The sequence below is a fragment of the Mastigoproctus giganteus genome, chromosome 12 (assembly GCF_048544385.1).
Source record: "Mastigoproctus giganteus isolate SK-2022 chromosome 12, ASM4854438v1, whole genome shotgun sequence".
NCBI classification, from domain to species: domain Eukaryota; kingdom Metazoa; phylum Arthropoda; class Arachnida; order Uropygi; family Thelyphonidae; genus Mastigoproctus; species Mastigoproctus giganteus.
In genome coordinates this window covers 179604627-179622230 of record NC_143586.1, presented here as the reverse complement: position 1 = coordinate 179622230, position 17604 = coordinate 179604627, and the positions used below count along the sequence as shown (strand labels likewise).

The 17604-nt window shown below is 37.8% G+C and overlaps 2 protein-coding genes across 2 annotated transcripts in view; one reads left to right on the top strand and one right to left on the bottom strand.

Moving 5' to 3' along the window:
- The window catches only part of LOC150077631 (leptin receptor gene-related protein), a 199008-nt gene extending 188845 nt beyond the window's left edge, over positions 1 to 10163 (bottom strand). Inside the window, exon 1 of the mRNA XM_090386025.1 lies at positions 9950 to 10163. The gene's annotated coding sequence lies outside the window, so the exon portion shown is untranslated. The remainder of the gene's footprint in view (positions 1 to 9949) is intronic.
- A 53-nt stretch (positions 10164 to 10216) lies between these two features.
- TER94 (Transitional endoplasmic reticulum ATPase TER94) overlaps positions 10217 to 17604 on the top strand; it is a 351159-nt gene continuing 343771 nt past the window's right edge. Inside the window, exon 1 of the mRNA XM_090386402.1 lies at positions 10217 to 10300. Coding sequence (XP_090242528.1) covers positions 10281 to 10300 — 20 coding nt within the window. The 5' untranslated portion in view covers positions 10217 to 10280. The remainder of the gene's footprint in view (positions 10301 to 17604) is intronic.

Below are 17604 nucleotides of genomic sequence, written 5' to 3'. Positions count from 1 at the left end.
TGTCATCCATTTAGGCCGAAACCTTGAACAATATTTCTTAGTTGGTATGTAAAGCCTAGTAGCTTCCAAGATAAGTTTAGCATTAGCATTAGTAGAGGCATATGATGCAAGAAAGCAAGCTTATTCAGCATCAGCCAAAAAAAAAAAAAAAATAACCCTCTCCCATTTCACCCCTCCGTTCGTTCGAAATACCTGTCCAGTTGAGCTTTAAATTTGTTTAGGCTATCAACTTCAACAACAAGTGATGGAAGTCGGTTCCACCAACCAACCACCCACTGGCCAAAGGCAAATTTCCGCACATCTATCCGACATCCGTCCTTCCTCAATTTGAATTTATGCCCTCTGAGGTGATTATTCTGAGAAAGATGAAGAATCCCATTGGCATTGAGCATGCTCAAACCATTCAAAGCCTTATACACCTCTATCAGATCACCTCGCCGGTGCCTAGTCTCCAGACTCTGTAATTTGCAAAACTTCCTTTCTTCGTAAGAGCAACCCTTTGTTCCATTTACTAATCTTGTTGCCCTTCTCTGTACCCGTTCCAGCAGCTCTACATCCTTCTTGAAATGAGGCCTCCAGACCTGTATACAGTACTCAAGATGTGGCCTAACCATTGCCTTATACAAGGGAATAATCACCTCCTTATCCCTGCTAGAAAAATTCCTGTATATCATTGACAAGACACCATGAGCTACTCTTGCAGCTCGTCTGCACTGCTCAGAGAACTTCATATCTGCCTGCACAATTACCCCCAGGTCCTTTTCATTCTCCACCACTGTCAGTGTAGTACCGCAGAGTTGATACTTTGCTCTGGGGTTACTGTTACCCATATGTAGTACTTTACATTTGTCAATGTTAAACTTCATTTGCCACCTCTCAGCCCATCTGTTCAACCTTTCCAGATCCTGTTGCAGCAGCATAGCGTCAGTAGTGTCCTTAACGACCCTGCCAACCTTTGTATCATCTGCAAACTTAGACGTTAAACTTGATATCCCATCATCAATTTCATTCATAAACACCGAAAACAACAATGGACCCAACACTGAACCTTGAGGAACTCCACTAATAACATTAGTCCACGTTGAGCAGTGTCCATTGATTACCACTCTCTGTCTTCTGCCACTCAACCATCCCCTTATCCATAGCAGAAATTTGACTCCAATGCCACACTGCTCCAATTTGTGCAGCAGTCTTCCATGTGCAACAGTATCAAAAGCCTTTCTAAGATCCAAATATATAATATCAAAGTTATTCCCTGCATCCAGTTCTTTTGTGACTACATCATAGTATCCAATCAAATTGGTCAGGCAAGACCTGCCCTTAACAAAACCATGCTGCGTCTGAGCTATAACTGAATTCTTGTCTAGATGATCCTGCAGTGCTTCTTTAACCAGTGCCTCCATTAATTTACCTGGAACAGAAGTTAAACTAACAGGTCTATAATTACTTGTGTCAGCCTTTGATCCTCCTTTGTGAATTGGGGTTACATTTGCACATCTCCAGTCTATGGGTACCTCCCCTGAGTCCAAAGAAGCTCTCATAATTATGGCTAGGGGTTTGCATACTTCCTTTGCTGCCTCCTTTAATATAACTGGATAGATCCCATCCACCCCAGGTGCCTTTTTTATGTTTATCCTCAACAATCTCTCCTCCACTTTTCTCTCAGTTATTACAAAATCATCCAGCTCACTGCCAATGTTTACTTTACCTACATCATTCTCCTTCCTGAATAACTCCTCATGCGTGAATGTAGATGCAAAATACTCGTTTAGATTGTTAGCCACCTGAGCAGGATCCTCAACTGTTGAACCATCAATATCCAGTGGACCAATCTGATTCATCCCTTTCCTTCTCGAGTTCAAGTATGTAAAGAACTCCTTTCTGTTTTTCTTTGCATCCTTTGCCAAGGATTTTTCGTAGTCTGCCTTTACCTGCCTAATCTCCTTTGTGACTTGGTTACAGACCAACTTATATCTATCATAGGCTTCCATGTCACCCATTAATTTGTATGTATCCCATGCATTTTTCTTCTCTGCCACATGTCTCATTAGTCCATCTGACAACCATTTAGGCCTAAACCTTGAACAATATTTCTTAGTTGGTATGTAAAGCCTGGTAGCCACCAAGATTAGTTCCTTGAATGCTTCCCATTTTGAGTTTGCTGTTGGTAACATCATCAGTTGGTCCCACTGTATAGAATTTAAATACTTCTCAGACCATCATAGTCGCCTTTACGAAAACAAAAACCCTTCCCTTTACCTCTGATGGTAGTTACCTCCTTGAGTAAATCCCACTTCAACACACTGTGATCACTGCCACCTAGTGGTTCATTTATCTGCAGGTTCTTAATGCATGAAGAATCACTACTGATAATCAGATCAAGAGTATTGCTCCTTCTTGTTGCCTCACGAACATGCTGATGTAGAAAACAATCATCCAATAAATCCACAAAAGCCTTGCTAGTGTGCGAGTGACCAACCCACAAATTCCAGTCAATATCTGGGAAATTAAAATCCCCTATTATAAGACTCTCTGATTTACTGCCCCACTCTGTTTCTCCGAACAGTTTCTTATTATACTCATCAGAGTCATTAGGCCTATAGCACACTCCTACTCTCAATTTTGATCTCCCAATGCTTATGTCACACCAAACTGACTCGACACTGCACTGTCCAGCGATTTCGACTGGCTTCACTTCCTTGGATTTTATGTGTTTTTTAACTTATAGCATAACCCCTCCTCCCTTCCTATCCTGTCTATCCTTTCTGTAGACATTGTACTCCCCAAATTCCAGTTCTGCATTCCTTATATCTGTGTGACACCACGTCTCTGAAATCCCCACAATATCTGCCTTTGATGTTTTGAGCAATACCTCAAATTCATCAAATTTATTTACTAAACTCCTAGCATTGGTGTACACACAAGTATACATGCACCTGTTCTTTTTCTTAGCTACCCTAACACAACCCATGTGTTTACTTGTACCCCAATGATTCCCAGCAGTCTCTGAAATATCCTGCATCTTATTTTCCAGGCTGCGGCTCATTCCAATAGAAGCAGTGCAAGAATCACTTTCACCTCTGCCAGTGGCTACTGTTAATCTATTAGTCCTTGTATCCCCCCCAATCTAGCAGTTTTCCGACCCACCTAACACTGCCTCAATAGCATCAGCAAACATTCTTGCACCCTTTCTATATATAGATAATATATAGATAGATAATAGATAAGATAATATTCTATATATAGATAATAACATCCTTCCTACCAGCAGCAAGAAGAATGTTATCATTACTCTTTACAAAAATGATGCAGAAATCTTGGAATATTCTTTTCAGGTCTGGATGTTTGAACTAGAAATAAACATAGAACTTCTTGCATGAGTCCAAGGAAAGCAACTAGATTGGTTGGCCTAATGAAGAGCCAAATATCTGGAAACCAGATACTTTAAAGGGGCTTAAACAGCTGACAGAGGTGTTTAAGGCCCTTTAAGGAATAAGCAGGGATAGGATACACTTGAATAAAAAGGGTGCAATGATATTTGCTGATGCTATCGAGGCAGTATTAGGCAAGTCAGGAAAACTGCTAGATTGGGGGGATACATGGACAGTAGCCGCTGGCAGAGGTGAAAGTGATTCTTGCACTGCTTCTGTTGGAATGAGCAGCAGCCTGGGAAACAAGTTGCTGAGCTTTTCAGAAACTGCTGGGAGTGGCCGCAGAACAAGTAAATACATGGGCTGTGTTACTGGAGCTAAGAATAAGAACAGGTGCAAGTATACTTGTATGTACACCAATGGTAGGAGTTTAGTAAATAAATTTGATGAATTTGAGGTGCTGGTCAAAACATCAGAGGTAGATATTATTGGGATATCAAAGACATGGAGTCACAAATATAAGGAATGCAGAATTGGAATTTGGGAAGTACAAAGTGTACAGGAAGGATTATGCTGTTAGTTAAGAAACACAAAATCTAGGGAAATGTGTGCTGTTGATATGGGTGGACAGTGCAGTGTTGAGTTAGTTAGTTTGGTGTGACATAAGCATTGGGAATGCAAAATTGAGAGGAGTGTGTTTTAGGCCTAATGACTCTGATAAGCATAATGAAGAATGGTACAGGGAAATAATGCCAGTAAATCAGATAGTCTTATAATGAAGGATTTTAATTTTCCAAATATTGATTGGGACTTTTTGGTTGGTCACATACACACACACTAGCAAGGCTTTTTTGGATTTACTGGATGATTGTTTTCTACAGCAGCATGTTCGAGAGGCAACCAGAGGAAATAACTCTTGATCTGTGACAATGTGACAAAGGAGGTGGATGGGATGTAGATAAAGGAACCACTAGGTGGCCGTGATCACAGTGTGCTGATGTCGGATTTACTCAAAGATGTAACTACCATCAGGGGTAGGGAAGGGTTTTTTTTTATGTTTCCGACAAATTATAAATGGAAAGCATTCAAGGAAGTAATCTGTTAAGCTACTAGGCTTTTTATCCAAACTAACAAATACTGTTCAAGGTTTAGGCCAAAATGGAGTCAGATAAACTAATGGGACTTGTAGCAGAGAAGAAAATTGCTTGGGATGTATATAAATCATCAGGTGGCACAGAAACCTATGGTAGATATAAGCTGGTATGTAATCAAATCACAAAGGAGGTCAGGCAGGCAGGCAAAGGCAGATTATGAAAAACCTTTGGCAAAAGATGCAAAGAAAAACAGCAAAGATTTACTTATGTAAACTCTAGAAAGAAGGGAAAGGATCAGATTGGTCCATCTGATATCGATGGTTTGACTGTTGAGGACCTGGCCCAGGTAGCTGACAAACTGAATGTGTATTTTGCATCTACATTCAGACATGGAGTTATTCGGGGGGGGGGAATGCCAAAAGTTCATCAAACTCCAACAGGGAGCTAAATGATTTTGTAATATTTTTTGCCTTTAGCCAGCGGGTAGTTGTTTGGTGGAACAGACCTCCATCCCTTGTTGTGGAAGTTGATAGCCTAAATAAATTTAAGGCTCAGCTGGACAGGTATTTCAAACGAACGGAGGGGTGAAGTGGAAGTTTTTTTTTTTTTTGGCTGATGCGGCATAAGCTTGCTTTCTTGCATCATATGCCTCTACTAATGCTAATGCTAATAACTGAGAGTAAAGTGGAGGAGAAATTGAAGTTAAATATAAGAAAGGCACCAGGTTGGATGGGATGTAGCCAGTTATTATTATTATTAGCTATATGGTGCAAGGAACCCTAAGGCTTATGCTGGAAGGGAATCACCAAGAAAGAGAAGAATGATGATATCCAGCTCAGGACCCTGGGTGGGACAAGCCCATGCTCACCAGATGCGAGCCCCTGGGGTTAATTATATTAAAGGAGGCTGCAAATGAAGTAAGCAAACCCCATAATTATGAGAGCTTCCTTGGACTCAGGGTAGATCCCCATTGACTACAGATGTGACCCCAATTCACAAAGGAGGATCAAAGGGTGACAAGAAATTATAGTAGTTTAACTTCTGTTCTGGGGAAATTAATGGAGTCACTGGTTAAAGATGCATTGCAGGATCATCTAGAAAAGACCGCAGTTATAGTTCAGACACAGCATGGGTTTGCTAAGGGGAAGTCCTGTCTGATAAATTTGATTGGATACTTTGATGTGGTCACAAAGGAACTGGATGCAAAAAAATAATTTTGAAATCTTATATTTGGATTTCAGGAAAGGTTTTGATACTGTTGAACATGGAAAACTACTGTACAAGTTGGAGCAGTATGGTTAAGGGCAAATTGCTGCTATGGATAAAGGGATAGTTGAGTGGATGAAGACGGAAGGTGGTAATCAATGGACATTGCTTTTTGTGGACTAATGTTATTAATGGTATCCCCCAGGGGTCTATTGTTGTTTTCTGTATTTATCAATAATATTGATGAAGATATATGAGGCTTAATATCGAAGTTTGCAGATGATATGAAGGTTTGCAGGGTTGTTAAAAACACTAATGAAGTATGCTAATGCAATGGGATCTAGAAAAGTTGAGCAGATGAGCTGAGAGATGGCAACTGAAGTTTAACAGTGACAAATATAAAGAAGTACTGTATATGGGTAGCAGTAACTATAGTACCGTACTAATCTGACTATAGTACCGTACTAATCGTGTGGTACTATAGTCAGAGTGATAGAGAATGAAAAAGATCTGGGGGCAATTGTGCAATCAGATATGAAGTTTTCTGAACAGTGCAGACAGTCTGCAAGAGTAGCTCATGGGGGTCTTGTCAATGATCACAGTGTGTTGAAGTGGGATTTACTCAAGGAGGTAACTACCATCAGAGGTAAAGGGAAGGGTTTTTGTTTTCGTAAAGGCGACTATGATGGTCTGAAACAGTATTTAAATTCTATACAGTGGGACCAACTGATGATGTTACCAACAGCAAACTCAAAATGGGAAGCATTCAAGGAACTAATCTTGGTGGCTACCAGGCTTTACATACCAACTAAGAAATATTGTTCAAGGTTTAGGCCTAAATGGTTGTCAGATGGACTAATGAGACATGTGGCAGAGAAGAAAAATGCATGGGATACATACAAATTAATGGGTGACATGGAAGCCTATGATAGATATAAGTTGGTCTGTAACCAAGTCACAAAGGAGATTAGGCAGGCAAAGGCAGACTACGAAAAATCCTTGGCAAAGGATGCAAAGAAAAACAGAAAGGAGTTCTTTACATACTTGAACTCGAGAAGGAAAGGGATGAATCAGATTGGTCCACTGGATATTGATGGTTCAACAGTTGAGGATCCTGCTCAGGTGGCTAACAATCTAAACGAGTATTTTGCATCTACATTCACGCATGAGGAGTTATTCAGGAAGGAGAATGATGTAGGTAAAGTAAACATTGGCAGTGAGCTGGATGATTTTGTAATAACTGAGAGGAAAGTGGAGGAGAGATTGTTGAGGATAAACATAAAAAAGGCACCTGGGGTGGATGGGATCTATCCAGTTATATTAAAGGAGGCAGCAAAGGAAGTATGCAAACCCTTAGCCATAATTATGAGAGCTTCTTTGGACTCAGGGGAGGTACCCATAGACTGGAGATGTGCAAATGTAACCCCAATTCACAAAGGAGGATCAAAGGCTGACACAAGTAATTATAGACCTGTTAGTTTAACTTCTGTTCCAGGTAAATTAATGGAGGCACTGGTTAAAGAAGCACTGCAGGATCATCTAGACAAGAATTCAGTTATAGCTCAGATGCAGCATGGTTTTGTTAAGGGCAGGTCTTGCCTGACCAATTTGATTGGATACTATGATGTAGTCACAAAAGAACTGGATGCAGGGAATAACTTTGATATTATATATTTGGATCTTAGAAAGGCTTTTGATACTGTTGCACATGGAAGACTGCTGCACAAATTGGAGCAGTGTGGCATTGGAGGCAAATTGCTGCTATGGATAAGGGGATGGTTGAGTGGCAGAAGACAGAGAGTGGTAATCAATGGACACTGCTCAACGTGGACTAATGTTATTAGTGGAGTTCCTCAAGGTTCAGTGTTGGGTCCATTGTTGTTTTCGGTGTTTATGAATGATATTGATGATGGGATATCAAGTTTAACGTCTAAGTTTGCAGATGATACAAAGGTTGGCAGGGTCGTTAAGGACACTACTGACGCTATGCTGCTGCAACAGGATCTGGAAAGGTTGAACAGATGGGCTGAGAGGTGGCAAATGAAGTTTAACATTGACAAATGTAAAGTACTACATATGGGTAACAGTAACCCTAGAGCAATGTATCAACTCTGCGGTACTACACTGACAGTGGTGGAGAATGAAAAGGACCTGGGGGTAATTGTGCAGGCAGATATGAAGTTCTCTGAGCAGTGCAGACGAGCTGCAAGAGTAGCTCATGGTGTCTTGTCAATGATATACAGGAATTTTTCTAGCAGGGATAAGGAGGTGATTATTCCCTTGTATAAGGCAATGGTTAGGCCACATCTTGAGTACTGTATACAGGTCTGGAGGCCTCATTTCAAGAAGGATGTAGAGCTGCTGGAACGGGTACAGAGAAGGGCAACAAGATTAGTAAATGGAACAAAGGGTTGCTCTTACGAAGAAAGGCTTAAGTTTTGCAAATTACAGAGTCTGGAGACTAGGCACCGGCGAGGTGATCTGATAGAGGTGTATAAGGCTTTGAATGGTTTGAGCATGCTCAATGCCAATGGGATTCTTCATCTTTCTCAGAATAATCACCTCAGAGGGCATAAATTCAAATTGAGGAAGGACGGATGTCGGATAGATGTGCGGAAATTTGCCTTTGGCCAGCGGGTGGTTGGTTGGTGGAACCGACTTCCATCACTTGTTGTTGAAGTTGATAGCCTAAACAAATTTAAAGCTCAACTGGACAGGTATTTCGAACGGAGGGGTGAAATGGGAGAGGGTTTTTTTTTTTTTTTTTTTGGCTGATGCTGAATAAGCTTGCTTTCTTGCATCATATGCCTCTACTAATGCTAATGCTAATGATATATAGAAATTTTTCTAGCAGGGATAAGGAGGTGATTATCCCCTTGTATAAGGCAATGGTCAGGCTGCACTTTGAGTACAGTATATAATACAGGTCTGGAGGCCTCATTTTAGGAAGGAGCAATACAGAGAAGAGCAACAAGATTGGTGAATGGAACAAGGGATTGCACTTAAAAAGAAAGACTCAAGTTCTGCAAATTGCAGTGTCTGGAGTCTAGGCATCTGTGAGGTGATCTGATAGAGGTGTATAAGGAGGCTTTGAATGGCTTGAGCAAGCTCAATGCTGATGGGATTTTTCCTCTTGCCCAGATTAGTTGACTGAGGGGCCATAAATTGAAACTGAGAAAAGAAATTTGTAGATTAGATGTGCGGAAATTTGCCTTTGGCCAGTGGGTGGTTGCTTGCTGGAACAAACTTCTCTGTCATTGTCGAAGTTGACAGCTTAAATAAATTCAAGACAGAACTAGACAAACATTAGGAGTTAATGAATGGGTGAAATGGGCTGATGCTATATAAGCTTGCTTTCTTGCATCATATGCCTCTATTAATAGTAATGCTAAATGCAGGAAGTAGTTTCAAGCTGGCAGGTGAAACAAGAACAAGGGGACAAAAAAATAAAAATTTTTGGAAGCAAAAGAAGAGTAGATCTCATGAAATTCATATTTGGGCAGCATGTTATTGATCACTAGAATGAGTATCCTTCTAAGGAGGTTGGGGTGGAACACCTCACAAGGTTCAAAGTGAACTGGATTGTTACATTTTAGTAATTTTAGCCAGCAGGTGGTTGATTGCTGGAACAAGCTTCCGTCTGTTGTCGTGGAAGTTGACAGCTTAAATAAAATCAAGGAAGAACTAGACAAACTATTGTAGGGAATGAATAGGTGAAGAGGGAGGTGTCATTTTTTTTCCAGCTGATGCTGTATAAGCTTCATTGTTTTTAAACTCATAAAGTCCAAAAACTTTTTCATAACTTGAATACCCTTTAAAGTTGTCATAAAACATCTATAGTCAACTCGATATTATTATCATATAACATCCGATTGTATTAACTTTTAACGACCTAAGGCCATCTGCCAAGTTGTTATAATCGGATGTTATTTTTTTGATGCAGAAAACAGACTATTTTTCAGAAGCATATCAGTATTGATATACTATTACTGTATATTGGGGCACAGGAAGCGCATTTTGCAAAACAAATATTGAGGTTTGTAAAAATAATTCAATGAATACAAATATTTACTCCATATTAGGCATTAGACAAAAGCGATAAAATTGATTAACTTTCGAACAGCTGTACTAGATTCGATAAGTTTCCTGCTCAAAACTTAAATTACAATTATTTGTTTAGGCAGCATATTAATCGGAATAGTATTAGAGAATAAAACTTATAATGTCTGCTTAATTACTCTATAAAGTAGGAAAATACTAAAATCAGTATTTTCTTACCTTTAATACCAGCCATGAAAGTAGTGCAAAATTTAACACTGATCAATCAAATGAAAAGTAAGTTAAAGAAATTAATAGAAACGATAACTTCATCTAACTATGATCTTGCAATTTAATTTATTTTGGTAAATGTTTCAAAAGAGTTGCGTAAACAACGATTTTAAGGTTTAATAAAATAAAAATCAGCTGATGCCTAAACAAATCGAATTCCGTTCATCACAGTGCAGAGTACAGTTGAAGGTGGCAGCACCGTACTTTTTAAGTTTCACATTTATTGCCAGCGTTCGTGGTGCTGTAAGAAGTACGTATTCGTATCCTCACCTGCTCTGAAATGTCTGGTAATAAGTCTAAGTAAGTAAAACACAATAATCTAAAACTGTTCGCTTTTTTTTTTCTCTCTCTTCCAATTTTTAATTTCATTTAACGAGTTCAGACAAATTTTTGCCGATGTTATTGAAAAAACATTTCTGTTGCCTTTCCTAGTGCAGCAAATGCTAAAGAAATTTGCCGAAATTGTCCATGTATTTTATATTAAATTGTGTTGAAGTTTTCTGTTGACCAATAAATTTTTATTCATACTTTAATTTGCTTGTCCAAAGCTTTTGTTAGGCAGAGTTATAATCAATGTAATGTCAACACAGTGACGCTTAGTTTTTCGCGAATTGATGCTTATTCATTTGTACTCTAAGCCTAATTTTTAAGAAAAATAGCTGACTCATTGTAGTTGATTTTTTGATTTCAGTTATGTGGTTATGAGAAATGTAAAGAAGTGTGGTTTCACCTAGTAGATATTTATGACGGTAGATCCGAATTGTAATATGGTATTAAATTGTATCAAATGTACTTATTTTCCCCCTTTGTTGTAAGGTATTTTTCTTTTATGGACAGTCTTTCCTTTGGTTCTGTTTGCACATTTCGTGCATTGGATTGCAGTTGTATGATTATAGGTTAACTTTTTCAAAGATTAATATACCCATTAATTTTTGGGTTTTGCTTTTAGTTTCTTTTTAATTGTTTTCGGTGAATATGCTATATAGATATTCTAATATTATTGGCACGTTTTTAACTCGTTCTGGATATTTACTCAGTGTTTCCTTCATAAAGGAAAAAAAAACTACATTCCCATTTTTATTCAGTATTGTTGGAATTCACAAAAATTATTTTGTCTAACAGATTTTGGAAGTTTTCAGTTTCGTAAAAAATTATGAATCATTAAATGTTTGTTTCATGATGTTAGTTATTCAATATATGGCATAATTCTATATGAACAAAAAAGCATGGGGGGAGATTGTCACTAATTCACACAATGTTCGACTAAACTTAACATAACCCCTAATCTCTTAATATACTTTGTATTTGTCACTATAGATGTGGCAGTGTGCTACTGCAACAGGATCTAGAAAATTTGGCAGATGTGCTGAGAAGTAGCAACTGAAGTTTAACATTGACAAAGGTAAAGTACTGCATATGGGTAGAAGTAACCCTAGAGAAATGTACCAACACAGTTGGTACATTTCTCTGGGGTTACTTCTACACTTAGGGTGGTAGAAAATGAAAAAGATCTGAGAGTAATTGTGCACTCAGATATGAAGTTTCCTTAGCAGTGCAGACAGGCAGCCAGAACAGGTCATGGAGTATTGTCAATGATATACAGGAATTTTGCTATTAGGGAAAAGGAGGTGATTATCCCTTTGTATAAGGCAATGGTCAGGCCATGTCTTGAGTACTGCGTACGGATCTGGAGACCTCATTTTAGGAAGGATATAGAGTTGGTTGAGCATTTACTGAGAAGTGCAAACAGATTGGTGAGGGGAACAAAATGGTCCTCTTACCAAGAAAGGCTTGAGTTCTGCAAATTGCAGCAGCTGGAGACTAGGCATCTGCAAGGTGATCTGATTCAGGTGTACAAGGCCTTGAATGGGTTGAGCACACTGAATTCTGATGGGATTCTTCTACTTGCTTAGATTATGAACCTGAGAGAGCATAAATTCAAATTGAGGAAAAACAGTTCGAGAATAGATGTGTGGAAATTTGCCTTTTGCCAGTAGGTGGTTAATTGCTCACTGTAAGCTTTCTTCTTATGAAGAAGAAAGCTTACATATGTAGTGTAAAAGGCATCGTTTTAATAGTATCTCATATTGTGGGTGCCTTCACGAGATAGCTAGTATTGCACTACTTCAAATAAATAATGCTTCTCTAGTAGAGAAGACTACTGTTATTTATTTTAAGAGGATACCACCAACCAGATGATCGTTTCGAAGCTAGTGGACTTAAGTTCTGCAAGCTGCAGCATCTGGAGACTAGGCACCTGTGAGGTGATCGGATTGAGGTGTATAAGACCTTGAATGGTTTCAGCAGATGGGATACTTCTGCTTGCTCAAATTAAGAACCTGAGGGGGCATAGATTCAAACTGAGGAAAGATAGTTGTAGAATAGATGTGCAGACATTTGCCTTTAGCCAGTGGGTAGTTGATTGCTGGAACAGACTTCGATCTGTTGTGGAAGTTGATAGCTTAAATAAATTTAAGGCTGAACTAAACAAACATTTGGAGTGACCGGATAGGTGAAATGGTTTTTTTTTTTTTTTTTTGGCTGATGCTGTATAAACTTGCTTTCTTGCATCATATGCCTCAACTAATGCTAAATATATTTTAAAAGGGAATCATAAATTTCTTACCGGAATGAAACCTGAAAGGTTTTATCACCTCCATTGTACTTTCCCATCTAGTTTCACTCAATGATTTTACTGTTAATTTAGTAACATTTTTAATTAAAAGAGACCAACGTCTTGTTGATCCACTCATGAAAACATAGATAGCCAGTAATACTCTAAAAAATGATACAGCAATGTGAGATTGAGATGATTTAGCAGCATCATTGATGACAAGATTCAAAGAGTGAACATGGCAGGGAACAAAAAATGCTCGATTATTTACCTCAAGTATCCTTTTTTGAACACCCAAATGTCTGCCTTTCATGTTTGAAGCATTGTCATATCCTTGATCGTGCCTATTACGGTCATGATTTGTTCATCAACAAAACTCTATTTTTCAATAAACTTTCTGCGATTCTTGTAAATAAGTACAGCCACCCCTGCCTTAGTTCTTACATGTTGATCAACACCAGACCAAAGGAAAATTATATTCTCCAGTGATTTCTTCACCCCTCCCTTTCTTCGTTGTTTCAGTTAAGACTGCCACATCCAACTTATTTTCCTAATTCCAATAAAACTTCATCTTGTTTTGTGCTAACTCCTTGTACATTCCAGCAGCCAAAATTCATAATCCTTTTCTATTTGTCAGTTCGATTCCTATTTGTCCGTCCAATTTTTTTTTTTTCTCTGTTAGATTTTTTAGCATAGTTCTAGTAGGACTTGCTACTGGGAGGCCCTACCAGTACAAGTTACCACCAGCAATTGCTCTGTACATCATTGAGACATGCAAGTCCAACCACCACGACAAGGTAAAGATACCATCTTTGGGGACTGATGAATTTGAATGCTAATATTTAGATTTATTACTACTTACCAAAATGAGATGACTGAGTAAAGGGAAAGTATTGCGATGTTTTAGAGATTTGCTTCCTCAAATAATTATTTTATTTAAAGAATGCAGTGAGTGTTATGAAGAACTTACAAATAATGCATAGATGAAAGACATTGCATTTCTTAATTAACTAACAGAAACAATTAATTTAAATTTAGAGCTGCAAGGTAAAAAAAAAAAAAAAAAACATTTTGCAAATGATTGTTTGTTTTTCTCAAAAACTTGGACCGTGGAAGACAAACCTTATGTCCGATCAGTTAAAACACTTTTTAAACTTACAAGAAGTTTAGCCGGGTGGGTAAAGCGCCTGCCCGGCAACCCATAGGTCGCGGGTTTGAATCCTGCCTCGGGCTTGGATCAAAGTACTGAAAAAAACCTTGGGAGGTGCACTATGGCCACAGAAGTCGATGCGCCAATAACTACCAAACAAAAGAAAAAAAAAACAAGAAGTTTAAGCTTAAAGTGTTTTATGACAGTTATTCACCTGAGAGTCTTATTACATTTCTAGAAAAAACTTATTGAATAGTTCAATGTATGGTTTTTAGTTCTCTGGCTTTCGTAAAATTTTACTAGTTGTATGCTTTAATGTATTTCTGATTGAAAATATAAAAGTAGAATATATTTCACAGTGAAAGTGCACATTTCAGTATGCATTTTCTAATTATTCCCGAGAAAAACAATCAGGCGTTGACTTTGATTATAGACCACGTCACTGAATTTGTTTGAATAACAAACATAACCAAAACAATTGCAACAAATTGTTTTTGAAAATTGAAAAGATCGTACTTTGTTTCTTCAATGTGCATTGCATCTGCTAGCACAAAATAAAGGAAATTCATCAAATCGAAGCCACACTGGAAAAGGAAAAAACTTGTTAGTATGAACCAGAGCTGTAATGCTCAATATGTTCTACGTTGATATCAATATTTGTAAAAGAATAACAGGTTACCTCAATGTGATACGTAGAACACTTCCGTATGATACTCTCCAGAAATTAAAACGAAAAAAATAAAAAATCATTACAGTAAAAAACATTTAAAAATCAATTGAACCCAATTTAATGCAATTAAAATTAAGTAAAAAATTAAAAGAATTTAATGAAAAAATTGCAAAACAGTTATTTTTCTTCCTGAAGCTGACAACGCTTTTCAATGTATGTCATCATCACAGAAATGTAAATTACCGAATGGGAGTTAGCATGAAACTTAAATAGGGGTTATTTGTCTTCGTGCAATGCAAAAAAAATTGCATTCTAATACCACATTTTCAGGTTTGTAAGTAAATATTTGCTTACCTCAGTGTGGTTGGCGTTTCAGTCCATAAATTTTGTAGACCTCAGTTTGAATCCCATGAAATAAAGCACTTTTTTATGGGGGGGGGGAAAGAAACGTGACCTGTGCAAAGGATCAGAGGAACCAGCAATCGGAAAAAAATATCGGATCATGGAGCGGAGAGTGGCATGAATGTGCAATGGATCATAGGAGACAGTTGGAGCTGCCTACCGGTGGCGACCCAATTAAAATCTGTACGAATCACCAGTACCCCTACTTTTTCTTAGAAAAGCCGGATGTTAAAATTTTACCAGTACACACCTGGATAGATCCCATCCACCCCAGGTGCCTTTCTTATATTTAATTTCAACAATTTCTCTCAGTTATTACAAAATCATTTAGTTCCATGTTAGAGTTTAATTAGCTTCTGGCCTTCCCTACAGACATTCCTTATGTGTGAATGTAGATGCAAAATAATCATTGTTTGTCAGCTATCTGAGCAGGATCATCAACAGCCAAACATTATGTCAACTGTTAGTCAGAAACACAAAAAAAAAGAAATGGTAGCATGCTATCATTTCTTTTAAAATATTACTGAATGCCGAATTGTATATGACTTGGAAAAATGGAAATTTATGTACATACTCCTGAAAGGGTTAATATAGTACAGGCATACCTCGATTAACGAATAGGATGCGTTCCACGAAATTACTTCGTTAAGCGAAACTTCGTTTTCAGAGGTAAAAATACTATGGCCAGAATAGGGATACGTTCCTACGTAAAGAAAATGAAAAGCTTTTTTTCGAACAAAGAAAAGTTTTATTAAATAAACAGTCAACTTACATACAAAGTGAAATCACATTTTAAAATATGAGGTTAAAGTTGATTGTTTATGCTTTTTTCTCTTTCATTTAACAATTGCCTATACGGAGTTATTGCATTTAACACTGATCGCTTAACTATAACACTTCTTCCTAAATCGGGATCATTTTCACTAAAAAAATTTAAAACGTTTTCAATGTCATTTAAGTACCTTTTTAAATCTTTGGTTGTTAACACTTTTTCGGCAGGAACTTCTTTAACTTCGCCTTCATTATCTTTGTCTTCGTTGCTAACAAGGTTTTCTAAATCATCCACTGAAAAACCATCATCTTCTGCATTCAATAAATTTCTAACATCCTCTTCATCGACATTTTCGAAACCTATTGATTGAGCCATCTGGATAACTTCATTTCTAATTTCTTGGATGTTATTTTCTTCTTCTAGTACAACTTCTGGCCATATTTTGCGCCAAACTCCATTTAAGCATTTCTTAGTGACTTCTTTCCAAGAACTATCAATGTTTTCAATTGCGTTTTTAATGGTGTAGTTTTTCCAAAAAGTTTTAACTGTCATTTCCACTTTATCCTCTAGTTCAGTTAAATTGCTTAAAGTTCGACGCAGATAATAAGCTTTAAATGATGCTATTACTCCCTTATCCAATGGTTGAATCAGGGAAGTTGTGTTTGCTGGAAGAAACACAACTTTGACAGGAATGCATGTGTCCAACGTGTTAAGATCAGTAGGATGTCCCGGAGCATTGTCTAACAACAAAAGAGCTTTTTCTTCAAAGTTGTTTTTTTGACAATACCGTTTTACTCCAGGACAAAAGTGGTTAACAAACCAATCAGTAAATAACTCCTTGGTAACCCACGCTTTTCTATTTGCTTTCCATATTACAGGTAAATTCATTTTTATGTTACCTTTTAACGCCCTCGGATTTTCTGAATGGTAAACTAATAGCAATTTTAATTTATAATCACCAGAGGCATTTGATCCAAAGAGTAACGTTAAACGGTCTTTGGCTGCTTTAAATCCAGCAGCTGATTTTTCTTCAATAGAAATGAAGCTTTTTGTTGGTAGCCGTTTCCAGAACAAACCGCTTTCGTCAACATTGAACACCAAATTTGGTGGAAAATTTTCACGTTCAATTATTTCCTTTAGTTTTTCTGGAAATTTATTTGCAGCTTCAACATCTGCACTTGCAGCTTCTCCTGTTAATTTTACACTATGAATCCTGGCCCGTTTTTTAAATTTCTCGAACCAACCACGAGAAGCCCCAAAGGTTTCCGTAATTTCTTCAGTTTGTTTAGATTTCAGGTGATTAAACAAAAATAATCGGATGATTGTCGGGCGTTGGCCTTAAATTGGAATATTTTTTTATGTTAAATGGGGCTTGAAATTGCGGACTTCGTTATATCAAGGCTTCGTTATCAGAGGTAACGTTAACCGAGGTATGCCTGTATTAGCAAAGTCACATGATGCAAGAAAGCAAGCTTTATATAGCATCAGACAAAAAAAAAAAAAAAAAACTCCCTTATTTCACCCATCCACTTGGTCCAAATGACACAAGATGAGTAGCTTTCAAGGCGATGTACCCCTCTCAACTTGATCTTGATGACAGGTCAAAATATAGTGCAAAGTGTAGCCTTGTGCTATAACTAACTAGTTGTGGATCATGGTCGGTGAAAAAAGGGAAGGGTGTTAGGAGTATAAGAAGAGGACAACAACCTTCCGACTCTGCATTATTGTTTTGACGTATATCAGACCTTGTTAATTTGCCATCATCCCGATATAAAATAACGGATTCTAACAGGATGTGTGTGGGTTAGTGGTGGAATCTGCCACAGCTCTTTGGATAGCCATGTGAAATGGCAAGGATTATGTGCCTGATCTCTTATCTCAACATTGGGATGCAGATTATAGTTGAAGTGCTGCTCACTCCAGTATTGTTCAGAGGTGGCTGATTCGACAAAATCAGCCTGAGCAGAATCATCAACAGCCGAACCTTGGATATTAA